Source organism: Rattus rattus, chromosome 7, assembly GCF_011064425.1.
Source record: "Rattus rattus isolate New Zealand chromosome 7, Rrattus_CSIRO_v1, whole genome shotgun sequence".
NCBI classification, from domain to species: domain Eukaryota; kingdom Metazoa; phylum Chordata; class Mammalia; order Rodentia; family Muridae; genus Rattus; species Rattus rattus.
The window spans coordinates 73,158,638-73,186,515 of NC_046160.1; the positions used below are offsets into that span (position 1 = coordinate 73,158,638).

The 27,878-nt window shown below is 41.5% G+C and overlaps 1 protein-coding gene across 2 annotated transcripts in view; it reads right to left on the bottom strand.

Annotated features, from left to right (window-relative positions):
• Positions 1 to 27,478, bottom strand: part of Tgs1 (trimethylguanosine synthase 1) — a 39,133-nt gene extending 11,655 nt beyond the window's left edge. The window contains exons 1-9 of one of the 2 annotated variants that reach the window (XM_032907814.1): positions 27,201 to 27,478; positions 23,461 to 23,525; positions 21,837 to 21,994; positions 20,771 to 21,584; positions 17,811 to 17,928; positions 15,700 to 15,786; positions 13,438 to 13,612; positions 4,372 to 4,672; positions 1,857 to 2,015 (exon numbers count right to left, since the gene is read on the bottom strand). In XM_032907814.1, the coding sequence (XP_032763705.1) occupies positions 1,857 to 2,015; positions 4,372 to 4,672; positions 13,438 to 13,612; positions 15,700 to 15,786; positions 17,811 to 17,928; positions 20,771 to 21,584; positions 21,837 to 21,994; positions 23,461 to 23,525; positions 27,201 to 27,304 (1,981 nt within the window). In that variant the 5' untranslated portion in view covers positions 27,305 to 27,478. Of the gene's footprint in view, positions 1 to 1,856; positions 2,016 to 4,371; positions 4,673 to 13,437; positions 13,613 to 15,699; positions 15,787 to 17,810; positions 17,929 to 20,770; positions 21,720 to 21,836; positions 21,995 to 23,460; positions 23,526 to 27,200 lie in introns of those variants that run through there. The other variant, XM_032907813.1, reaches the window with a different exon arrangement.
• Between the last annotated feature and the right edge of the window lie 400 nt (positions 27,479 to 27,878).

Consider the following 27,878-nt stretch of genomic DNA (forward strand, 5'->3'; position numbering starts at 1 on the left):
AGTTCTAAATGGCTAACTGCCTCCCATACTACAGTGACTTTCTCAACTATTTTATTTATAATGGACAGGCAATGATTCAGTTTTTATTGACACTTTATGAACATTTACATTTTCAAAAAATGTTTCATGTAGGGCTGATCTCTAGTGTACTGTGTATAAGCATCACCTTTCAATAAAACTGATGGCCAATAGGCTGAGGCAGGATTAGAAAGGGAGACATCTCAGAGGAACCCTGGGAAACGGTTTTGCCACCTGCAGGACTTGGGGTAACATACGAGCCTGAGGAGGTAACCAGCCATGCGGCAGACAGAGATTGGTGTAAATGAGTTAGCGGAGTTATGTGCTAGTCCAGGGCGAAGCCTAGCTTTAGGCCTAAGCCTTTAGTAATAAGGAATAAGCCTCTGAGTTGTTATTAACTAGGACGTAGGTGGGAGAGTCTTCGGTTACATTATTATTACTCGTGAGTGCTTTGCCCTCATGTATGTCTGTCCATGGTGTGTGTGCCACATTTCCATGTTTTTAAATGTCAGAGAAAGCAAAGAGCAGTAGCCAGTGACTAGGAGGCTGCTTCAGCATAGAAGGAATAGCAGAACCCTTGCCATGTTCAGAAATGAAGTTACATTTAGCTGGAGGGAAGAAAATACTACCCTCCCTTTCTATCAGAAAGAACCTGCATTTCTCAGAAGGAAATTTCTTTGGAAAAAAAAAAAGATGGGCAAGCGTTTCTGTTCTCAGTACCTACTAAACCTTTAAATGGTTCTTCAGTACCTCCAGTGAACGTTTTCTACTTTCCCCAGTCGTTCTCCTAATAAATTCCCATGTACTTTCTATAGCACTCACTCTTTTACAAATTACACAGGTGGCATAGAATCACTTAACTCCTCAATAGATCGAGACCTCTCAATATAAAAACCAGTGTCAGTCTCTGAGACTAAATTGTCTTTTAAGATCATGGAGGTAGGGAGGGACACGGACCTGAAGCCACGGCTCACTGGCTGCTCTTCCAGAGGTCTGAGGCTCAATTCTCAGAAATCCCCTTTCCTTAACCTCAGTGTAATGAAATTTGATTTTCTCTTATGCATGAAAACAGAGCAATAATTGTACATTAAACAAATAAGCAAGCAAATCAGAGAAGGAAAATTCAATGAAGAATTCAAGTTTTCACTGCTAATTAATTATAAGTTTCTGTATTAGGTATATCTTCATCAGTTGCTCTTTTTAATGATGTCCATACTTCTGTTACCCTGCATAAGTTGCTACAAATACCAGTTAAATCTGAAATTAAAACACAGATGGCCATATGTGCACAACTGAGTGATACTCCACAGGCAATGAACCATCATTCCTCGAAAGAAGTCAACATCATGCTGCAGGGGTAACTCTGTGGTAAAGTACCTGCCTGGCTCAAGAGAAGCCTTGGGTATGAGAGTCTGGGGAGCTACTACAGATTACAGGAAGCTAAGAAAACACGACAGCTAAACGCACATCACACTGCTTTATGAAAACATGAGTTACAGAGATAATTTACTATCATTGGTTAACCTTCCCATACAAGGGACTAGCCCCAGGTCTTATTGCTATTACCATTATTATTATTATTATTATTATGATGATGATGATGATGATTATTTATTATTACAGCAAAAACCATTTTTCTTAGAAAATACATACTAAATAACTGGGAGTGGCATGATCTATGTGACTGGATCAGAAAAAGACAACACACACAGAATCAAATTATAAATGTTGGAAATAGCTGAATCCAGGTAAAAATGGTATGAAAATTTTTACAACTTTTCTGTAAATCTACAGTGGCTTCTAAATAAAGCTAAACAATACATCTATATTTTATTTACCTTTGTCCAATTTGATCCCATCATCAAAGCGAGAGAAAAGCCTGTATCTCTGGGCCCAGTATTTTGCCAGCTCCGGAACAGAAGCTATTTCAGGTGGTAGACCATTTATCTTTTTGTTCTTGTTCTTCTTCTTCTTCTTCTTTTTCTTCTTTATTTCTACTAAAATAGAATGTAATACAGCTGCTGACCATGAAAAGAGAATGGAACTAGGGAACTCGTAAACAGCAGCTATATCAAATAATCACATTTTGGACTGTAGCAGACCACACGTGCAGTGACACATGCAGAGAATCAGAGCAAGACAGAGCACTACTGCTTCAGATTACAGCCCGACTGTCATCTATTGGCTTGAGAAAACTGCCTGTGTGGACACTGATCTCTGCCGCCACACTGGCCCTGGCATTTATTGGCTAATTTCTTTTTTCTTTTCATTCCTCTCCCTTTCCTCCCTCCCTGCCTCCCTCTCCCTGCCCTCTCTCTCTCATGATTTCGTTTTATTTATGTGCACTGGTGATTTGCCTGTATGTATACCTGTGGGACAGCACTGGAACCCCCAAACTGGAGTTACAGACAGTTACAGGCTGCCAGATGGGTGCTGAAAATTGAACCCATGTCCTCTGGACAAGCAGCCATCTTATTGGAGCCTTCTCTCCAGACCTCTAAGCTTTAATTTTATTCCTACAAAAGGAACAGATGAGGAATGCACAGTACTTTACTAATTTCATTTACAGCACTGATGGGAGGTAAGGACTAAACATCTGAAATCTTCCAAAACCAGAATCCTACAACACATCTGGTCCCCAATGTATCAGACACAGGATATCCAACCTGTATACCAAAAGCACTAATACAGGTCTAAAAACTGTCGACAGCCACATTGTTTTAGTTGGTGAATTACAGAAATGTAAATGTTTTTCTTTACTTCTTTTGTTATTACATTCCTGGAATTGAACTTAGTGCCCTGTGGTAGACAAACATATGCATGCATGCATCCATCCATTGACAGGGTCGGGTAATTTAATTTGTCCAGGCTAGTGTTGAACTTGTGGTCCTCCTGCTTTTAGACTCCTGAGAAGCTGAGGTTGAAGGGGTGTCAGCAGGGTCACATTTCATTTTAAGACAACATCTTTCCAAGGTCTATTAAGCTTTAGCCCTGGCCATATAACACAAGGTGTCTCAGAAGTATGGTGAGTCAACATTTAGAAAAACACATTATTAACTGATTATCAGGTTCAAGTCTCCGGAAGATTAGAAGCATCTATGCAGCACTGCTTGTAGATGAAGAGAGTTGCCAGAGTACAAACAAGATTGCAGTAGACAGAGAATAAAGCCCTATCACATTCAGATGTTCTAAGGTTAGGGCTATCAGGTCACTGCAAATAGCCAAAAGTGTTGAGGGAAAAGTACTGTTGTCACCCACCTCAGCGCCCAAGTAGCACATGAATGTCAGCTGTTCTAACACTGGCAATGAAAGACCACAGAACACTCGAAGTCTACAGTGTAACAAGGCAGGAGATAGGTGACAGGAGACTTAGGTACACGTGTGCCTACCCAAAGGAAAGGAGTCAACTAAACCAAGCATGCTGGATAGTTTTATGTCAACTCGATACAAGCTGGAGTCACCTCCGAGGAGGGGATGTCACCTGAAAAACTGCCTGCATAAGATGGGGCTGCAGGCAAGTCTGTATGTAGGTAGGCAAGTCTGTATGTAGGTTAGTTTCTTAGGAACTGATTGATGTGGGAGGACCCACCCCATGGTGGGTGGTGTCACCCCGGGTTGGTGGTTCTGGATGCTGTAAGAAAGCAGGCTGTGCCATCAGTAACACTCCTTCAGGCCTTGGCATCCTTCTTCCTTGGTCCTGCTTTGTTTCAGTTGCTGCCTTGGCTTCCCTCACAGGACTGATTCAGGATATGTAAGGCAAATAAATAAACCCTTTCCTCCCCAATTTACTTTTTACAATTTACTTTTTTTGGTGTATCATCAATGCAACAGTAACCATAACTGAAGGACTTGGATCCTCTTATTAACTGTAAAAGGAAAGGAGGACCGCAATATACACGGTTGCTTCGGAAGGACAAACGTGAGCCAATGCACAAAGTGAAGTAAGTAAACGTCTTTACTGTGACGTTCCCGCGAATGCTTTCATCTTTACTAATAAAAGAAATTCGGCCACTAAAAATGTTAGTTTTCATATTTATTAGCACCAACTACTGTAAATGTATTTTGTTAATATTCCATCAAAACCCTTCAAACCATCACAAAAACCTATCAAGAAGAAAATGTATGCTTCACTAATGTCAAGAGTGACAAGCCACTGTCGGCAGGGACAGAGTGGTAACAGAGGTCACAGTCCACACAGACAGTGCTTGTCTTAATCTGATCCAGCCCGAGTAAGGAAAAGGAAAGACCAGTCACAGTGCCGATCACAGCCCTCAGCTCAGTCTCACTACCCAGAGGCAGGCGTGCAATCCGAGTGTGAGCCGAGGACACACAGGTGAAGCACATCTACGTTACCTTCTGTTTCTGCACGGGGAGAGTTTGCTACTCCTTCAGTTGAACAGTTCTCTGGAACAGCTGCTAGTAAGGAGCCCCCTTCACTCTTTTCTGCTTCCAGTTCACTGGCTGAAGAGATGGTCTGACAGTTTTCAGGTTCTGGATCTCTGGTCTCCATCAGACCGTCAGTTTTCTCCATGGACATGTCTTGTTCCTCAGAGTCACTGCTTGTGCAAGTGTCTTGCATTTTGTTGTGAGACAGAGGCTCCTGTGATATCTCCTCATCTACTGGCTCATTAACCCATTTTAGGAATTTTTCCACCTGCAATTTTAAGATACCATAACAAACATCAATTAACTATAAAGAAAACAGAATTTTCTCACCTTTTACTATTTGTGACTTGGTTAACAAGCCATCATAATTAAATGTATCAAACAAGCTAGAAGTAATTCTGGGCTATCTGGAATTTAGGGGACCATCCTATGACCTAATTAAGAATTCTTTAAAAAGAAGTTACATGGCATCAACTGATTGCTGATTTGTCTTGAAGATTTGATGTCTTCTAGTCTACACAGGTATCAGGCATACACACGCATACACATACACACACACACACATACACACACACACAAACACTAGTCGTAAACATAAGTAAATCTAAAAGCAAAACTCAAGCCAAGTTAGAGCTATCTCAGAAAGAATAAATACAAATAACAGAGCTGACAGAATTAAGTCCTAACCAAATAAGTTTACTTGCTAAAATGTAATGGCAGTCAAAGGCTGGATGAGTTACTTCCTTGAATTTGCTGTACAATGAACCTTCTCTATATCGGGTCTTTATGATCTTAAGAATGAATAACTTTCAGAGAAAGGCAGATAAATGATAAACAAAACCTCATACTGAGGAGAAAGTGCCACCTCTCCACACCCAAGAGAACTAAGGTCATAGCAGCCATTATATGCAGCTGTTTCTATATTCATCTATAGGTGAAATATATGGGAATTATTACTCCCAACACATTACAAAGTCTTAAGAGACTGACACCAGGTAGTTTATTTCAGGTATAAAAAGGGTCATTAAAATATCAGCAACCGGGCTGGAGAGATGGCTCAGTGCTTAAGAGCACTGACTGCTCTTCCAGAGGTCCTGAGTTCAAATCCCAGCAACCACATGGTGGCTCACAGCCATCTGTAATGAGATCTGATGCCCTCTTCTGGTGTGTCTGAAGACAGCTACAGTGCACTCATATATAATAAATAAAATCTTAAAAAAAAAAAAAAAAGCGGCCCGCAGCAGCTCTCTGCTCCCAAAACCCGTGGGAGAGAGACCTCACCGCCTAGTCAGGTGGGCACTCCTGAGGCTGCAGAGCAGAAGAGACCACCAACACTGCCCACCCCTGCCCACATCCCTGGCCCAAGAGGAAACTGTATAAGGCCTCTGGGCTCCCGTGGGAGAGGGCCCAGGAGAGGCAGGAGCCCTGCCTGAGACACCGCCGGAACCTGAAGGAAACAGACCGGATAAACAGTTCTCTGCACCCAAATCCCGTGGGAGGGAGAGCTAAACCTTCAGAGAGGCAGACACGCCTGCGAAACCAGAAGAGACTGCTCTCTGCACACATTACTGATTCCAGAGGAAAACACCGGAGGCCATCTGGAACCCTGGTGCACGGAGGCTCCCGGAAGAGGCGGCGCAGATCTTCCCGGTTGCTGCCACCTCGGAGAGCCCGTGGGCAGCACCCCGCGAGTGAACTTGAGCCTCGGGACCACAGGTAAGACCAACTTTTCTGCTGCAAGAAATCGGCCTGGTGATCTCGGGACACACGGAGGCAGAATTCCTCTAGGACCGGGCACGTCCTGTGTTTACCGGAAGTCCCACACCCGCGGATCCCGGCCCGCAGCAGCTCTCTGCTCCCAAAACCCATGGGAGAGAGACCTCACCGCCTGGTCAGGTGGGCACTCCTGAGGCTGCAGAGCGGAAGAGGCCACCAACACTGCCCACCCCTGCCCACATCCCTGGCCCAAGAGGAAACTGTATAAGGCCTCTGGGCTCCCGTGGGAGAGGGCCCAGGAGAGGCAGGAGCCCTGCCTGAGACACCGCCGGAACCTGAAGGAAACAGACCGGATAAACAGTTCTCTGCACCCAAATCCCGTGGGAGGGAGAGCTAAACCTTCAGAGAGGCAGACACGCCTGCGAAACCAGAAGAGACTGCTCTCTGCACACATTGCTGATTCCAGAGGAAAACACTGAGGCCATCTGGAACCCTGGTGCACGGAGGCTCCGGAAGGGCGGGCGAGATCTTCCCGGTTGCTGCCACCACAGAGAACCTGTGGGCAGCACCCATGCAGAACTTGAGCCTCGGGACCACAGGTAAGACCAACTTTTTCTGCTGCAAGTGACCTGCCTGGTGAACTCAAGACACAGGCCCACAGGAACAGCTGAAGACCTGTAGAGGGCAAAACTACACACATGAAAAGCAGAACACTCTGTCCCCATAACTGGCTGAAAGAAAACAGTAAAACAGGTCTACAGCACTCCTGACACACAGGCTTATAGGACAGTCTAGCCACTGTCAGAATTAGCAGAACAAAGTAACACTAGAGATAATCTGATGGCGAGAGGCAAGCGCAGGAACACAAGCAACAGAAACCAAGACTACTTGGCATCATCGGAGCCCAATTCTCCCACCAAAACAAACATGGAATATCCAAACACACCAGAAAAGCAAGATCTAGTTTCAAAATCAGATTTGATCATGATGCTGGAGGACTTCAAGAAAGACATGAAGACTCCCTTAGAGAACAAGTAGAAGCCTACAGAGAGGAATCGCAAAAATGCCTGAAAGAATTCCAGGAAAACATAAATAAACAAGTAGAAGCCCATAGAGAGGAGACACAAAAATCCCTGAAAGAATTCCAGGAAAACACAATCAAACAGTGGAAGGAATTAAAAATGGAAATAGAAGCAATCAAGAAAGAACACATGGAAACAACCCTGGATATAGAAAACCAAAAGAAGAGACAAGGAGCTGTAGATCTCAAGCTTCACCAACAGAATACAAGAGATGGAAGAGAGAATCTCAGGAGCAGAAGATTCCATAGAAATCATTGACTCAACTGTCAAAGATAATGTAAAAGCGGAAAAAGCTACTGGTCCAAAACATACAGGAAATCCAGGACTCAATGAGAAGATCAAACCTAAGGATAATAGGTATAGAAGAGAGTGAAGACTCCCAGCTCAAAGGACCAGTACATATCTTCAACAAAATCATAGAAGAAAACTTCCTAACCTAAAAAAGAGATACCCATAGGCATACAAGAAGCCTACAGAACTCCAAATAGATTGGACCAGAAAAGAAACACCTCCCGTCACATAATAGTCAAAACACCAAACGCACAAAATAAGGAAAAGAATATTAAAAGCAGTAAGGGAAAAAGGTCAAGTAACATATAAAGGCAGACCTATCAGAATCACACCAGACTTTTCGCCAGAAACTATGAAGGCCAGAAGATCCTGGACTGATGTCATACAGACCCTAAGAGAACACAAATGCCAGCCCAGGCTACTGTATCCTGCAAAACTCTCAATTAACATAGATGGAGAAACCAAGATATTCCATGACAAAACCAAATTTACACAATATCTTTCTACAAATCCAGCACTACAAAGGATAATAAATAGTAAAGCCCAACATAAGGAGGCAAGCTATACCCAAGAAGAGGCAAGAAACTAATCGTCTTGGCAACAAAACAAAGAGAAGAAAAGCACACAAACACAACCTCACATCCAAATATGAATATAACAGGAAGCAATAATCACTATTCCTTAATATCTCTCAACATCAATGGCCTCAACTCCCCAATAAAAAGACATAGATTAACAAACTGGATACGCAACGAGGACCCTGCATTCTGCTGCCTACAGGAAACACACCTCAGAGACAAAGACAGACACTACCTCAGAGTGAAAGGCTGGGAAACAACTTTCCAAGCAAATGGTCAGAAGAAGCAAGCTGGAGTAGCCATTCTAATATCAAATAAAATCAATTTCCAACTAAAAGTCATCAAAAAAAGATAAGGAAGGACACTTTATATTCATCAAAGGAAAAATCCACCAAGATGAACTCTCAATCCTAAATATCTATGCCCCAAATACAAGGGCACCTACATACGTAAAAGAAACCTTACTAAAGCTCTAAACACACATTGCACCTAACACAATAATAGTAGGAGATTTCAACACCCCAGTCTCATCAATGGACAGATCATGGAAACAGAAATTAAACAGAGACGTAGACAGACTAAGAGAAGTCATGAGCCAAATGGACTTAACGGATATTTATAGAACGTTCTACCCTAAAGCAAAAGGATATACCTTCTTCTCAGCTCCTCATGGTACTTTCTCCAAAATTGACCATATAATTGGTCAAAAACGGGCCTCAACAGGTACAGAAAGATAGAAATAATCCCATCGTGCTATCGGACCACCACGGCCTAAAGCTGGTCTTCAATAACAATAAGGGAAGAATGCCCACATATACGTGGAAATTGAACAATGCTCTACTCAATGATAACCTGGTCAAGGAAGAAATAAAAAAAGAAATTAAAACTTTTAGAATTTAATGAAAATGAAGGTACAACATACCCAAACTTATGGGACACAATGAAAGCTGTGCTAAGAGGAAAACTCATAGCGCTGAGTGCCTGCAGAAAGAAACAGGAAAGAGCATATGTCAGCAGCTTGACAGCACACCTAAAAGCTCTAGAACAAAAAGAAGCAAATACACCCAGGAGGAGTAGAAGGCAGGAAATAATCAAACTCAGAGCTGAAATCAACCAAGTAGAAACAAAAAGGACCATAGAAAGAATCAACAGAACCAAAAGTTGGTTCTTTGAGAAAAGCAACAAGATAGATAAACCCCTAGCCAGACTAACGAGAGGACACAGAGAGTGTGTCCAAATTAACAAAATCAGAAATGAAAAGGGAGACATAACTACAGATTCAGAGGAAATTCAAAAAATCATCAGAACTTACTATAAAAGCCTATATTCAACAAAACTTGAAAATCTACAGGAAATGGACAATTTCCTAGACAGATACCAGGTACCAAAGTTAAATCAGGAACAGATAAACCAGTTAAACAACCCCATAACTCCTAAGGAAATAGAAGCAGTCATTAAAGGTCTCCCAACCAAAAAGAGCCCAGGTCCAGGAGGGTTTAGTGCAGATTGCTATCAGACCTTCATAGAAGACCTCATACAAATATTATCCAAACTATTCCACAAAATTGAAACAGATGGAGCACTACTGAATTCCTTCTATGAAGCCACAATTACTCTTATACCTAAACCACACAAAGACCCAACAAAGAAAGAGAACTTCAGACCAATTTCCCTTATGAATATCGATGCAAAAATACTCAATAAAATTCTGGCAAACCGAATCCAAGAGCACATCAAAACAATCATCCACCATGATCAAGTAGGCTTCATCCCAGGCATGCAGGGATGGTTTAATATACGGAAAACCATCAACGTGATCCATTATATAAACAAACTGAAAGAACAAAACCACATGATCATTTCATTAGATGCTGAGAAAGCATTTGACAAAATTCAACACCCCTTCATGATAAAAGTCCTGGAAAGAATAGGAATTCAAGGTCCATACCTAAACATAGTAAAAGCCATATACAGCAAACCAGTGGCTAACATTAAACTAAATGGAGAGAAACTTGAAGCAATCCCACTAAAATCAGGGACTAGACAAGGCTGCCCACTCTCTCCCTACTTATTCAATATAGTTCTTGAAGTTCTAGCCAGAACAATCAGACAACAAAAGGAGGTCAAGGGGATACAGATCGGAAAAGAAGAAGTCAAAATATCACTATTTGCAGATGATATGATAGTATATTTAAGTGATCCCAAAAGTTCCACCAGAGAACTACTAAAGCTGATAAACAACTTCAGCAAAGTGGCTGGGTATAAAATTAACTCAAATAAATCAGTAGCCTTCCTCTACACAAAAGAGAAACAAGCGGAGAAAGAAATTAGGGAAACGACACCCTTCATAATAGACCCAAATAATATAAAATACCTCGGTGTGACTTTAACCAAGCAAGTAAAAGATCTGTACAATAAGAACTTCAAGACACTGAAGAAAGAAATTGAAGATGACCTCAGAAGGTGGAAAGATCTCCCATGCTCATGGATTGGCAGGATTAATATAGTAAAAATGGCCATTTTACCAAAAGCGATCTACAGATTCAATGCAATCCCCATCAAAATACCAATCCAATTCTCCAAAGAGTTAGACAGAACAATTTGCAAATTCATCTGGAATAACAAAAACCCAGGATAGCTAAAACTATCCTCAACAATAAAAAAAAAGGACTTCAGGGGGAATCACTATCCCTGAACTCAAGCAGTATTACAGAGCAATAGTGATAAAAACTGCATGGTATTGGTACAGAGACAGACAGATAGACCAATGGAACAGAATTGAAGACCCAGAAATGAACCCACACACCTATGGTCACTTGATTTTTTGACAAAGGGCCAAATCCATCCAATGGAAAAAGATAGCATTTTCAGCAAATGGTGCTGGTTCAACTGGAGGTCAACATGTAGAAGAATGCAGATCGATCCATGCTTATCACCCTGTACAAAGCTTAAGTCCAAGTGGATCAAGGACCTCCACATCAAACCAGGCACACTCAAACTAATAGAAGAAAAACTAGGGAAGCATCTGGAACACATGGGCACTGGAAAAAATTTCCTGAACAAAACACCAATGGCTTATGCTCTAAGATCAAGAATCGACAAATGGGATCTCATAAAACTGCAAAGCTTCTGTAAGGCAAAGGACACTGTGGTTAGGACAAAACGGCAACCAACAGATTGGGAACAGATCTTTACCAATCCTACAACAGATAGAGGCCTTATATCCAAAATATACAAAGAACTCAAAAGTTAGACCAGGGAGACAAATAACCCTATTAAAAAATGGGGTTCAGAGCTAAACAAAGAATTCACAGCTGAGGAATGCCGAATGGCTGAGAAACACCTAAAGAAATGTTCAACATCTTTAGTCATCAGGGAAATGCAAATCAAAACAACCCTGAGATTTCACCTCACACCAGTGAGAATGGCTAAGATCAAAAACTCAGGTGACAGCAAATGCTGGCGAGGATGTGGAGAAAGAGGAACACTCCTCCATTGTTGGTGGGATTGCAGACTGGTACAACCATTCTGGAAATCAGTCTGGAGGTTCCTCAGAAAATTGGACATTAAACTGCCTGAGGATCCAGCTATACCTCTCTTGGGCATATACCCAAAAGATGCCCCAACATATAAAAAAGATACGTGCTCCACTATGTTCATAGCAGCCTTATTTATAATAGCCAGAAGCTGGAAAGAACCCAGATGCCCTTCAACAGAGGAATGGATACAGAAAATGTGGTACATCTACACAATGGAATATTACTCAGCTATCAAAAACAACGACTTTATGAAGTTTGTAGGCAAATGGTTGGAACTGGAAAATATCATCCTGAGTGAGCTAACCCAATCACAGAAAGACATACATGGTATGCACTCATTGATAAGTGGCTATTAGCCCAAATGCTTGAATTACCCTAGATGCCTAGAACAAATGAAACTCAAGACGGATGATCAAAATGAATGCTTCACTCCTTCTTTAAAAGGGGAACAAGAACACCCTTGGCAGGGAAGAGAGAGGCAAAGATTAAAACAGAGACTGAAGGGACACCCATTCAGAGCCTGCCCCACATGTGGCCCATATATATACAGCCACCCAATTAGATAAGATGGATGAAGCAAAGAAGTGCAGAAGTGTAGATCGCTCCTGAGAGACACAGCCAGAATACAGCAAATACAGAGGCGAATGTCAGCAGCAAACCACTGAACTGAGAATAGGACCCCTGTTGAAGGAATCAGAGAAAGAACTGGAAGAGCTTGAAGGGGCTCGAGACCCCATATGTACAACAATGCCAAGCAACCAGAGCTTCCAGGGACTAAGCCACTACCTAAAGACTATACATGGACTGACCCTGGACTCTGACCTCATAGGTAGCAATGAATATCCTAGTAAGAGCACCAGTGGAAGGGAAGCCCTGGGTCCTGCTAATACTGAACCCCAGTGAACTAGACTTTTTGGGGGAGGGCGGCAATGGGGGGAGGGTGGGGAGGGGAACACCCATAAGGGGGGGGGGAGGGGATGTTTGCCCGGAAACCGGAAAGGGAATAACACTCGAAATGTATATAAGAAATATTCAAGTTAATAAAAATTAAAAAAAACAAAACAAAACAAAAAAAACCCACTAACCTTGACCAATCTGAAACACACACACACACACACACATACACACACACACACACACGCACATACGAAAAATAAACTATTTATTTGTAGCATGCTTAGCCAGAATGCTGAAGTCAAAGCATTCGAAGATACAACAAAATCTTTCAGAAGCCTGAGATTGTGCTCCCTGTCTTTAAAGGGAGCTGGTGGCAACATCAATGATAAGGCGGCTCTGATCATGAGAAATGCCCCATCCCTAGTAGAAGGATAACTCACCCATCACATGATGTTCTAATACATTTGTTTCTGGTTCTTGATTGCAAAGACCAAGAGAGGTCATGTTACAGTGTGAATCTGTAAACTAGGCTTGTATTTTACATTCTTGGGTCAAGCCTATTACTTCAGTCTTGTGATCAGTCTTTGGATGAGCTCAGAATTCAGGCTTGTGGTTAAAACCTCTGCAGAATCTATCCTGGGATCCTACTTTGTGTGAAAAAGATATGAAAATTCCCCTGTCCTTATCTACATGGGCAAATCAATCTAACTGACTTATCTTCTTAGATGCTCCAGCTTTTTAGTTTTCAAACATCCCTTTTTCTATATTACCTTAATTTCCTCCCCTGTTCCTCAAACCTAGTTTACACAATATATACCTTCGTAAAGCTAGTGGAAAATCATCTGACATAGCCTTCAATCTTGAAGGGTGGAACTTCCCATTTAAACACAAGTTCTAAACCCCGATTCTGTCTCATCCAGCTGTGCGCACCTTACTCCGTACTTTACTCTTCCTGATAAAGGGTTTCCCTGACTCCTCGGAGAAGACGATGTGCTTGTTCTTCACAGTCATCCGCTTGCGCATGTCCAGGTACTTTGACTTGTATTTCACATTCTTCTCTAGATACCTGACCTGTCGACGACTGAAATTTGGAATTCCACCATATCTAAATCAGACCAGAAGAAATGATTCATGCTAAAAATTTTCGTGTATAGGGGAAAAGAAAACCAAAAAAATGAAAACAACAAAAACCTCAAAACCCAACAACCCCCCAAGTCCCCAAATAATACTTTTTACTAGTATTTGCTAGTTATAGCTATCATTTAATCCTAATAAACTTTCAAAATGATGAAATCACATAACGACCTACAGAAGAGCTTATGGTTTGTCTTTATGACAATTTAAAAGCAAATGTGAAGGCAAATCTCTGAGTCCCAGGCCAGCCTGGTCTACAGAGAGAATTTCAGACTACACAGGAAAATCCTGTCCCAAAATAAAGCCCAAGCCCCCAAAACCAACACCCCCCCAAAGTAAAAAAAAAAACAAAAAACAAAAAACACAACAAACAAACAAACAAACAAAAAAAACCAAACACCACTCCCTCCAAAAAAACCCCAAAACCAAATGTGAAACACTGATGATAAGTCTAACATGGGTTATTTTTTTCCTGTTTGAGTTAGGCTTATATCATATAGCCCAGGTTTGCCTTAAATCCTTCATTCTCCTGCCTCAGATTCTTGAATGCTAGCATCACAAGTATGACATCACAACTAAAATGCAATTCTAATGTAGATTAGAAAGTAGAAATTATGTAGCTGATTGCTATAAAGAAGGCTAGTAAAACCGAAACAGAAGCATACTTCCTTGTTGGGGTAATTTTTCTCAGAGTGATGACAAAACCTTACATAGGGCCATCATCAAATTAATGCTAAGAATAGTTGCTAAATGCCTGAGTTTCTGTCTGCTATAAAGTTTCCAAGCCCCCAAAAGTCTTCTTTGACTCATGTTACCTTCATAGTAATGATAATATTAATAATAAAATACTTTCTCTTTAAGTACAATCCTATTTCTAAATAGAAAAGACAAAAGTTAAAATTCCAAACAATGAAATTTACCTCCATGAGTGTATACTACTAAGAGTCAAACAATAGTTTACATAAAATCAGTGCTGCCAACGATATAAACAGCTTTTATATATACCGTTAAACTCTATGCTTTTAGCCTAAAGTGACTACATAAACTATCCCTGACTTCAGGAATCTGAGCAGTGACTGTGAAGTCAGTATAGGCTCTGAGGTATAGACATGCACCTTTGAACTAGTGAGGCAGTTCTCATTTTCTTTTCCTGCATAAATTTCTTACATAAATATCTACTCATTCATATTTTTCTTAACCTTTGGGCATTTAATTCCAGAGAATACTTAGGTTTCTACACACAATGTTCACAGCAGCTTTATGTGCAATAGCAAAATACAGAAAAAAAAAAAAAAAAACCCCAAAGGCCATTTAAAAGGCAAATGGTTGATCGTTTTTTGCTCTATCTCTATACGATGTACTGACTACCCACCCCATCAAGGAGGAAAGAACAAAGGGGATGCATCCAACAAATACCATGCTTAGAGCTTAGGAACAATCTGGACATTGTTAACGAGGATGGAGATCTAACACCAACTTTCACTGAAAGGAGCAGGTAAACACTGCTTATGTGTACCCACAAGAAAGGGAACATATGGCATACTGCTGAAGAAAGCAAGCTGTGACCTATGCATGCTACACTAGTGATGTAGAAACAAATGAGTCACCTATGTACCTAGCTGTGAAACATTTGAATTTTCACAACATCTTTGCTCCAAGGTCTGTTTCTCAGTTTTGAGAAGAACAAAGGGTAGCACCCTGAGATGCCAGGTGGGGACCATCACTTGAAGGTGAGCTTAAACGAAACCCTCTTTTTGTGAAATGTGATCTGGATTAGGTCAAACTGCATGTGACCTACAGCTGCTGCATCTATGTAATAGACTGGGATGACATTGGGCTGCTACTAAGTGCAACTGAATTAATACAGAGAATACATCGAGTACATAATGCAACTTCTACCGTTCAGTCCTACTGACAAGAGAAGCTGGTGTCTTCATCGTATTATTTGCAATGGCATCAAATCCAGTATCATATACTATCTACTTGAATTCCAAAAAGATTTCAGGCGGTTGCAGTTATTAGGATTTCAAGAAGGTGATAGCCCTTATGAATAATTACTTTTGTCCTGAGCCATGCTTGAATCCTAGATGGAAACCATTGTCATCAACTTCCGAATCTGGGTTTTCATCAATGTCCAATTCATGGCTAAAAGAACAAAAACAAAAACAATAATAAAAACAAGATTAAAAAAAAAGGCAAAAGAAGGAAACAGTAATAAGCCATGACTTTCAGCATGAACAGTATCACACAAAACCAGAAAGTACGAAAAAAAAGTACTTTAATCAGTATTTTTGGATAACTTAATGTACTCAGTAGTGTACAACCAACGAGCATTCATATTCTTTTATTTAAAGATTTTAACTTAAAATGCATGTATGTGTGTCTCTATCTATGTGTATAAGTGTGTGAATTCAGGCGTGGCAGTGGAGGCCAGGACGAGGACCTCAGATCCTCTGGGGCTGGAGTTACAAGCTATTATGTGCTGTGTGACATGGGTTTTTGGTACCTAACTCAGCCCCTCTGGAAAAGCAACAGTGCTCTTAACTCCTGAGCCATCTCTGTAGCTCCCCAATCTTAAACCTTCAAGTATTCTACCTCTGTCCCTGAAGATGGTGTAAATATTTATCTATGTCATCTCCGCTGAAGCCCGAGCTTAATTTTCTGCAGTGATCTCTCTAGAGCTCAATCAAACCAAAACATTTTCATAGGAACTGTTATTAGAAAGAGTAAGGCGTGGGGGCTGAAGGGATGGCTTAGAGGCTAAGAGCACATGAAACTCTCTCAGAAGCCCAGTGTTTGGTAATCAGCACCCATATTGAGCAGCTCACAACCATTGGAAACTCCAGAGCCAAGGAATCTGATGTCTATTTCTGACCTCTTTGGGCATCTCATACTACCCTCAGAACACATACAGGTGATAAGAAAACAAATCTTTAAAAAAGGCTGTGATACAGGTGGCAAGTAACCCTGAAGAATTTACCAATTGAATTTGACCAGACTTAGCTCACTTACAAAGTACACTTCTGCCTGTGTGTGTGAGGGTTCTCCTAGAGGATGAAAGGCTCTCCACAGTGGCATTCCAGACAGACAAAGAATCGCAAAAGAAAGCAAGATGGGAACGAGTTCTTAGCTCTCATTGAGCCCTGATGTACCACTATCAGCTACCTCTTGTGCTTACAGTCAAAACCTTGAGTTGCTTCCATGGACACGACTTCCCTGTCATGATGGGAACTTAAGTTCAAGCTAGAGTCCAAAGCCTCTTTCCTTAAGCTGTTTCTGTAGATATCGCATCTCAGAAGTGACAAGTGCCTTAAACAGGTATCTTTAAGAACACTGATTATATGATCCACTGCATCAAACAGAATACAGAAGAAGTAACTCTTACAAAGTTTCTCTTTCCAAGCAAGCCAAACTCACTAAAAACTTTACTGAGTACATACTAAATCCTAGGAATATCAGCACACATCCTTCTTCTTCAGGGAACTGGTACCAACTAGTGGAGCACTAATAAGCAAAGGTTCCTCCTACAGCCAACACAGCAGTGGCATGTGCTACTGGACTAAGCTATTCAGACTCCTGTTTGCTTATCATTTTTCTAGTTCTACATGGAAGGAAAAAAATCTTATGTGGAACACTATAAAGAAATATGTCTGCCTAACGTTCCAAGTCTGTAATGCTCTATCCTTTCCTAATTACCTACAGTCTCAGTACTTGGGACACATTAGACTTTCCATCATGGTGTATTGCACTGTATGGGTGGTAAACTGAAAGCACTGTCTTGGGTAGAGTTGATCTTCACTCTAAATTTAGGTAAGTGCCAAATTAAAGAACCTACCTTCGTCTCGTCATCCCTATGCATTTAACAAGAACAATTGATTGAAGTCTATTTCAAAAGTAGCTTAACATATATATAAGAAAGAAATTCAACTACATGTGTGGGGTGGGCTGAATGTTATGTACTATACGATAATCTCCTATACTATGTGATAGTTCCAGTCAACTTAATGATATCACAAAACCTGGTTATTGGTCGCACAAAATGAGGAAAGAAATTATTTCTTTAGAATTTATGAATGGCAGAATTAGGACTATGGGCCTAAAGGTCTTACTAACAGACCCGTCTTTCCCTTCCAGCACAGCGCTGCCGGGCGAGGTAATGTGTGACTTACCTTCTCTTCATTTTGCTAGGCTTATGCTCAGGTGGGTCATCTTCACTCTCGTTTCCATCAGTCCCGTTATGGTGTGGTCTATGTTTACTTGTATTCGTTCCTGAAGATTCCTGCAACTCTAAAGAGAGTACAATGGACTTTTCCTTGAGTCTTGGCAACTCTTCTGTTATTTTCTAAGGCAATCAATTATGCTATGCCTGTTAAGGTTCCATGGTCTAATCATATACACTTTTGTGTTACTGTGTTTTAGTCAAAGATGGCACTGCGAATTTGAACACTCAATAGTGGTCTCATGAGATTTTAAGCTTTTTTTTTTTTTGAAGATTTATTTATTTTATGTGAGTAGACTGTTGATCTCTTCAGACACATCTGTAAACGGATCCCACTACAGATGGTTGTGAACCATCATGTGATTGCTGGGAATTAAACTCAGGTAGGACCTCTGGAAGAGCAGCCAGTGCTCCTAACATCTGAGCCATCCTCTCCAGCCCAGTCTCATGAGATTTCATCACAACTCACTCACTGTTTTAATTTCAGTAACTTCTGGTGAATGTACAGCAGTGGAATCACCTGATTATGAACTTCTCAGAACCTCACCTCCTATGTAACTGAAACACAACTGTGCTTTAAAAGCAAAATGAAGCTAGTTTGTCTAGATCTATACAAAGTGTGCTACAGGGTACAGCTAGTCCTTTCTGCTACCTGCTAACTGTTGGCAGGTACATTCTTTTTTCTTTTAAATCAATCTTTGTGGGTGTGTGTGTGTGTGTGGGGGGAGGCCATGACCTGAGGGTTGAGGTCACAGGATAACCTGTGGGACGAGGTCCTCTCTTCTATGTGGGTTCTAGAGATCAAACTCAGATTGTCAGGCAAGTGCCTTTACCTGCGGAGCCACCTCATTGACTCTGGCAAGGCAATTTCTTAAGGTGAATGTTGTAGGATATTTGATCACTGTGAACCCTGAGATTGTGTGATTTACTGGAAAATCTGTTTCTAGTTGTATGCCCAGACCTAGCACACACCTTTAATTCAAGAGCTTTCTGTTTATTGTAAACAGGATTAAATGAAGTCAATCATAGTTCAAGAGAAAGAACAACCAGTTGACAAGAAGTGAAACTGGAAAAAAACCATACAGAGTAAGAGGGAGACAGGAGGATGGATAGAGAGACACAGGAAGTAAAAGGGAGGGACAGTGAGTCTGAAGGGTTTTTGACGTGGAGCAGGAAAGCTTCCTTTTGGGACATTCTCTGCCTTTCTGAGCTACCGGGCTTCACCCCAATATCTGGCTCCTGAGTATTGGTAAAATTGAACATTTACTAACAACAGGTGAACCGTAGCAATATATCAGAACATGTTGCAAGAAGGGAGTCATGTAAGAATTATGAGTGCTTATGAGAAAACTCCAAGAAAACAATACAAAGTCTTATGATCTCAGATTCTTCAAAAAACAGAACTGTTCTTGGAATGTGTTTCCATGCCCCTCCCTGGTATAGTGGACAGGAGTGAGTTTACTTCAGATTATTCATTACGACTCGCTATTTTATTTGTTTTTGTCAAGTGTGGCTTTGTACTTGTGACTGAACACGCTACACGAGCAACTCCTCATCCCTCAGAGTATAAATTATCTCTGAATAAAGTTGACTATTGCAAGAGACTTTAGTCCATCTCATATACTGGTTCCATTCTCTCAGGTCCCACTGCCTCTACGGAAGCAAACAGGGATAGACTGGAGAGTGACAGTGACAAAGCATAGAAGTCACACGCATGTAGAAATGTAACACAGACTCCACATTTTGATCTTAACAGGAAAATGAAAGTATGCTAAAACCTTAAATACTCATTGATCCCGAGAGACAACTCAAAGGAGCAAATTACAGCCAACCAACATATGTGGGGCAGACCATAGATGGCAATGACTGAGAAGCATTACTGTGTTTGGAAAAGGAAAAAAGTATAACCAGGGAAGTGGATAAAAGGGGCAAAATACAGCAGAAATACAGCCTAATACACTGACCAGTATGCTGCAAACTTTGTTTAATAAGTAGAGAAGCTGTGACGGTCAGTGTTCACTGTCCCTGGAAGGGCTCTGGAATGACGTAGGAGACAGGCCTCTAAGGACCTTAGGGGTATTTTCTTCAATAGGTTATCTGTCGTAAGAGAACAGTACCCTAAAAGGTGGGTGGAACCATTTTCAGGGCTTGGGCCTGGACGACATAGAGTGTGGGCTGAGTATGAGCATGCAGCTGAATAGGACCCGCTGCTTCAAGGGCTGCCTTAAATTCCCTGCCATGGTCCAAACCTTCGACTGCTAGAGAAAGTAAACACTCTCTTCCTTAGGGCGGTTTTGCCAGCAACACAATGTGTATTTTATCACAGGAAAGCAACAGGAAAGAAGTTGAGATGTATGTATCAGGAATATAGAGACAGAAACTTAACACAAAGTCAGTTAAGAAAGGATGAGTCTCAAAACAGAAAGGAATGAGAATGTAGTAGCTCAGAGAAAAGAGAAAGCCACAGAACTCTGCAAACTTGGGGTCAGGACTGGTTCACAACTACCACAAGCCTAGGACTGGAGAGGCTGTGGCAGCAGGACCATAAATTTCAGCCTGATTATGCAGTTGTGTCTTAATACAACCTCAAATTTCTAAATTAGAAGATTATTAATCTATGATAAACAAAGCTTTTGCCTGTGAAATGCTTGCTTTTAATTCTAATTCATTTGTTTTGAAAAACTCTAAGTTGAAAGTTCACTGTAAATTAGATTTCCCAGGAGTGTTTCAGTCTTGCCTTTACTGGCTACAGAGGTACAGAAGGAAGGAGTACCTTTTTTATTAATATAGATGTGCAATTAATTACTATTTGTGATACGACATTAAGATGGGATAAAATGTTCATTAAATATTAATGTGTTAAGCAGACTGAGAACCATTACCTGACAGACTAAGTCTGGACAATCCTACCTTGAGCTGGTTGGTCTGAGCTTCTGTTCTCAGATATGTCACTTTCCTTGGGTGTTCCATGACAGGAGTCACTTCCTCCAGAGGCAGGGCACTCCTTCCCAGTGACTTCACTGAGTGGCTTGTCACAGTGTTCAGAGGAATCTAACTGGCTCTGTTCTACTTCCTCTGCACTCAGAGTTATCTTATTAAGCCCAGCAATAATTTCATTGTGGTCATTGTCATTTGAGCCAAGGCTTTCATCCTCCGCTGTGTTAGGTGAAGATGAAAAAGTCGTTACATCTGCTTTCAGGCTGCTCTCGGCATTCTGGTCAACCTCTGCATGAGATGTGCAAACATCTTTATCACAGTTTTGTGAGGCCACGAAAGTCCAGCCCTGAGCTTCCCAGTACTGGAACTGCTCCAAGTAATACCAATAAAGCTGACTGTAGTGCTGCTCCCATTCTTCCTTTGTATCAGGAAGGTTCCAAGGTTCAGAAGACAGTGTCTGGTCTGGATATTTTTCTTGCCAGCTTTGCCACAACAGCCCTTCTCCATATTCATTCCAGTACTTTTCCCAATTCTCTGTGACCTCTAGCTTTGGAGCCAGTGTATTTTCAACAGAAAGGTTTTCTGTTTCAGCATCTGTTTTGCTCTGAATTTCACATGCTCTGTTGTTCTCACAGTGTTCAACTGAAGATGGGTCATCGGAGACTACAAGGTCATCTTCTTCACAGTCATTTCTCCAGTCCTCCCGCACCATTTCATCTAAATACTGCTTTCGGTGCTTTCTCCTCTTCTGCCTCACTTTAGCTTTATTTCTTGCATTCATGGACACCTACATCAGATAAATGGTAACAAGCTTGAGTCTACCTCAAGAGTAGCACAACCCACCCACACCCAAACTCCCAGCATGGGTTTTTAATACACAAAAAGTAACTGTTAAGTACTCAACAGAAGAAAAGTTACATGTGGGACAAACCCCAACTTGTACTTTCGCTATGATACGAGTAAAGTGTTCTGTGAATGAATCTGATTGACAATACTGCTTTATAAAAACAAGAAATGGAAATTAAGAGTAGACCCATACCTCAAAATTCTCATGTATAGACATTCTACCAAACTGAATTGGTAATCCCATACTTCTCATGAGTTTGGCCTCAGAGTCAAGGTCACTTTCATCTGGGCTATGTGATTCTGTAGTGCCACTGGAATGATCATCTTCCTCCTCTTCTGTAACTTGGTCTCCTATAGACAGCATTTGTTAGCTTCATTGTAGAGAAAATGCAAACGCAGGTTTTCTTATCCTCATTTTAAAGAAGAATCTGAGATCCAAAACTCTTACATGACTTGCCCATGCTTGTACTAATGCTATTGCTACATATTTCAAAATCTAAAGAGTTGGTAGTGGTAATGTGAACTCTCTCTCTCTCTCACACACACACACACACACACACACACATACACACACACACACACACACACACACACACACACACACACACACACACACTCCTCACTCCAAGTCTATCATTTAGGAAACAGAAATAGATACTGCTAAAGAAACCTCATAGGAAATTCTACCTAAGAGACTTTTCAGTGAGGACAAGGCATCCATCTAAGTAGCGAAGAGCGTCCCACTCACTACTCCATCCACTGACATTATGAAAGCTCAGGTGAGCATCGGATGAGGAAGACAAATCAACCAATTTTGTGGTCCTCTCGTGGGTAACACAGTTTCTCAGGTTCAGCAGGAGTCTAGAGCCTACAGAATCCTTATGTGGACAGCACGGTATGAAACCTTGGCTTGCCCTATCCTTGAGAAAGGTAAAGTACTTTGAAGGCAACTACGATAGACTATATTGGAGTTGTCTTTGGCTTAACTCTGTGCTGCAGTTCTGTTCATTCTGAGAAACTTTTATGTGGAAAGAGAAAGGGGATAGGGAAGTGTGAGAGAGTATAAAGTCAAGTCATAACATAGAATAAATGTTCTGATTTTATTTGGTATTGTAAGTCAGATAGGATTGTAGTGTCTTATTACTTCAGGCAAAAGGCTGAAGTAATGTTCACTTGGGATTCATCCTAATTCTACCTTTACTATAAAAATCTGACAGAGACTTCATGGTTTTTACTTTACAAAACTTCAAACTTAGACTGCAGAGATGGCTCCGTGGACTGGCTGCTTTTCCAGAGAGGGTCAGGCTGGATTCCCAGCACCTACATAGTGACTCAGAAGATCTATAATTACAGTTGTAGGGGATCCATCCGATGTTCTCTTCTGGGCATTCCCAAAATTCATGATTCCCTCAAGATGCCCTCTATGGGCACTGCATGCTTGTAGTACACTTACACACACATGCAGGCAAAATGCCAATATCAATTAAAAAAAAAAAAGATTTTTAAAAAAGTTTCAAATTCCAGGCTAATGGTTACAAATCAGGAAGGAATGGTAGACACCAGAGTCTAAGCCAAGCCAGCACACAACAGGAAAATCAGGAAAATAAAAGATGAACTTTGATAGAAATTCTAGACAAGCACCTGTGTGCATGTGTATGTATGTAGGTGTGTGTGAGAGAGAGGTAGAGAGATTATAGGATTATTTATCATTCACCTTTATGCCAGCGAGTAGAACACATTATCATAAGTTATTATGTGAATATGATAACAGAGTTAATTTTTTACCAAAATGGGGTATTCGCCTTACTCTATTTTACCTGCATTATTGCCACTGCTTTTGACATAGTAGCCTTTTAATCCCAAGTTGTATAATTTCCGATCCCTGTGAAGCAAAATAAATAATCTGCATTGGAAAAAGTTGAACTATAAACCTGGAAAGAAGAAGGAGTTAATGATAAACTGATAAACTAATAAAGGTTAAGAAAGAGAAGCAAACTGTTAATACATTTCTCTCACCTATACAATGTTTCCCCTGGAGTTTTAAAAATCGGTAACGAATATAAAATAGCATTTCTTGACACATGACAATGCTTATCATTGCTAGTTTTTAAAATTAAGTGGAATTTCTCCTGGGCGATGGGAGAAAAAAATCTGATTTTCTTTGTTCCACAGAAGCAACTAGGTATTCTCGAAGTTTTTGAATATATTCCAATAGCGGAAAGGGTGAACTCATCCACATATTAAGTTACATCTCTATACTATAATATATTCATAAACAGGAAGAATATCTATTACACAGTAGACAAAATAGCCATGGTCTGTATAAAGGTTGAATAATGTTCTTATTCAACTTTCTTTTGCACATTAATTACTATAATTGAAAATGTCATTACTAAAATAAACCTACAGAACATTTAATAAAAGCACACCACACATTGTAACATATTACTTTCTTTGATAGGGTCTCACCATGTAGCAGAGCCTGGCCTTGAACTTGAGATGTCATATACTCTCCTGCCCTCACTTCGGTATCCCAACTACTAGGATTACAGCATGAGCTACCATGCCTAGCACTGAATTTCTGGTGACCTTCTAACAAACAAAATAAAACTCCTGTATGATTGAACACTCCTGTTTTTGAAGGGATACTTTATGAAGCATAAAAAAGATCAACAGAGAATAGCAAGGAGATATAGTGCAAATGTGCTCTTGCCACATGATCTCTAGTCCCACTAGTCACCAGAACACAGGCACCATGGGCAAGGGAGGGAGTGGGAGCCACACACAGGCATCAGTGTTGTGTCTGTCACTACCCAAATACATGGGACACTGAGATATGAGGGGGAGGCAGGGTCAGTACAGCTGTCATTATGGTTACAATGAATGAATAAATGGATTGTGGAAAAAAGGTTTCTACATAATGGTTCAGTATTAAAACTCATGGCCTTAGATACACGGAATGTATACATATATGCAAATACCCATTCACACATGTACTATGGTTCATATGGGTACTGCAGAGCTGTCTACTGAGAAGACACAGGAACAACAAATACACGGCTTTTGGTTTTAAAGTTCTGGGTTGGTTAGTACTGATTGTCAATCTAACACAATTTAAATTTCTCCCTGGGAGAAAAGCCTCTGAGAACGTTTGTTAAGTATCATCTTAATTGCATTAACTGATGTTGGAGACCTACCTACCTACAGGGATGGCATCATATGTGTCCCTGGCACATATCCGAGCTTGGGGGACTCTGGATTTGACGAAGTCCATCAAGTTTCTGCTGCTGTGGCTTGCCTCCTTTGATGGACTATAACCTGGAACTGAACTAGAACACACCCTTTCTTTCTTAAGTTGCAAGATTTTCATCATAGCAACAGAAAAGCTTGAGGCCAGTACTAAAAGAACCAAGATGCTCTTGGAGAAGTGAGTCTAGAAACTGGAAAGGTAAGTCTGGGCTATAAGAACTACCCCAAAAGGTCTTCTACTGGAACATTAAAGATAGTGTGAAAAGTAGCAGTAACAACAGCAGTCGACTCTCTCAATAAACTAAGGCGTCACTCCTCAGACTGTCTAGTTTCTTTTTGAGACAGTCTGTTAGTGGCCTAGATCTCTCCAAGTGCTCCAGGATGGCTCACATGACTAATTGCTATTTTAGCCTACACCTTTAATCCTAGTGTTGGGAGCCAGAGACAGGCAGAGCTCTGTGAGTTTGAAACCATCCTAGTCTATAGAATGTTTCAGGCCAGCCAGTCACTTGGTAAGACCATGTCTTAAAGTCTTTGGGGTTGTTTCTCTTCTTCCACCATGTGGACCCTGAGGATCAAACCCATGCCTTCAGTATTGGTGGTAAATGCCTTTACTCACTGAGCATCTCCATAGTCCATTGCTGTAGTCCAACCTTTTTTTTTCCTTTTCTTTTTGAGATAGGCTTTCTCTTTGTAACAGAGTCCTGACTGTCCTAGACTGGATTTGAAGACCAGGCTGGTCTTGAACTCAGAGATCAGCCTGACTGTTTTCTCTTCTCCGAGTGCTGGGATTAAAGATGTGGGCCATCACACCAGGCTAGTTTAATACTTTATTCAAACCATTTCTACACATTTTTTTCACTCAGTCAACCTTCGCATCAAAATCTGTTAAGGATACTGGTGTTCTCAACTCTCAGCCAAAAAGAGGCTTCAAGAAGACTTTCCCCTTCCAAGGCCTCATAATTTCACTGTCTATCCTGCCACAGACTGCTATCAAAGCTCCACAGACCCATCTCATATCCAGAGTTAACTGAATAATTTTACAAACAGCTATCCTAGTGCAATACGGAACTTTGTTTAGAAGGTAAATTCAGTGCAGTCTGGTTCTTTCTTTTATTCCATTACCTACCAGCACATCTAATAGGAGCACAAAAGTTCAAATTAAATGCACGCCTGACTATATATAATGAGCGTTGGCAGCCATTTTTGCCTGCTTCTGTGAAAGCCTGCCTGTCAGGCAAAGTCAAGGGAGGTCAGGGCCTGTTGGATAGCAGATTTCCTGGCCTGCTGACGTACGGAACTAGGATCTACAACTTAAGTTCAAGGTAAGGGGCCGGACATTCTATTAATCTTGGTGGAAGGAACAGGGAAGCCTCTGGATGGGAACAGATATCCAATCTATGTCAGCCATTGTCTCTGCTAGTTTGTGACTTGTTTCCCACGATACTGTAAAGTATATTAAGGCTATGAGAAATACATTTGGGGCCGGTGTGGTACAGACCTGCAGCCCTCCCAATTCTAATGCTTGTCTCTGAGTCTTCCTTTCTATCTTATTACCATCCTTACTCTCCCCTCCCCTCCCTCAGAACTGCTCAACTTTGACCGGTGCAAATGAGGACAGTGCCTTTTTAGTATTAAATTTAACATGGTGTTTTAATTCTCTTTTGAGGAACTTTCGGATATCTTCCCTCAAGTTCATAATGAAAAAGAAAAATTTCAAACTTAAATTTAAAATTTGTCGGTGCTTTTTCTACCAGAAGGTTCTTTCCAGCCAGGCAATTTTAAGCATGAAACAAACATTTTCCTCAGAGATGTCTCTAAACCTGCTGTAAACAGTTAAGCCTTTTGTCTCAAATACTTAGAAGTTGTTTTTTAGTTGAAAATTTTAGTTGGAAAGGATTTTACTGTTTGAAAATAGAGCTTTATTTAGATCCTTCATCTCATCGTGCTATTTTCATTAGCTTACACTTCACGCCTCCAATTTACTGGTGTACTTCAGGATCGAACTTGCGATTCTTCTGCATCTATCACTGAGGCGCACGACTCACTCAACCCTGAGATTGGCCCTTCACTTGTGTAAATACGAAATAACATATCTAGGGTACCACATTTTAAAAATCAAAATTTTAATAATTTCCCTTTAGTAATCGAAGTAGAATATTCCTTCATGCCCGAGAAGTTTCCAATTTCTTAGACATCGGTCTGCCCTAGAAGCAGGTCATCTGGTTTTTAGGTAAGCCTCACTCGAGATCAGCGACACCCACATTCCTAAGCAAGGATAAAAAGTGAGAGGACCGCCAAGACTTACTCTACAAATGCTCGGGAGCAGAGGCAAAGGATCTTGTACTCCTCCTCGCGGTCTTCAATGAAGAGCAGCATTTCGGCCACGTGGCTCCACTTCTCGCAACACATTTTGTTACCCGGGCTCGCTCTTGTGTCCGCGGCGGGGCCGGGCCTCTGCTGTGTTGCTGGACACAGAGAGGCGTAACCCGCGCGGGCAGAGGAGCGGAACGCGCCTGGGGACGCTCGAGCCCGGAGCCGGCCAGGCGCGCCACCGGAAGCAGCTACGGCGGCTACCGGAAGGGGCGGTCTGACAGACGGTTCTACACCCAATGTGGCTCGGGCTTCTTCCTCTCAGGTGTTTAAAGAAAGCCGGCGCTATCTGAGAGTCCGCCTCTCCCGGGTCAACCGCGGACTAGCTGCCGACGTCGCTGAGGATAACCTGATCTTCTGTGACTTCCTTGTCAGGTGCGTCGGGCTTCCCATGGACGTCTCCATGATGTCCAGCCGGTGGCAAGCATAATGTCCAGGTCGCGGGGCCGGGAGCGGAAAGCCGGGCTGGTTCCCGGATCTTTGCGCCTGCGCCCTCCGGTCTGGGAGCCGGGCTCTTGCCACGCCCGTCGCCTGCTAGTTCTCAGCATCCGCAACTCTCTCGGCTCTCGGAACGGACCGCCGCAGCTTTTTGTCTGAGGCTAGGCGTTTCTCT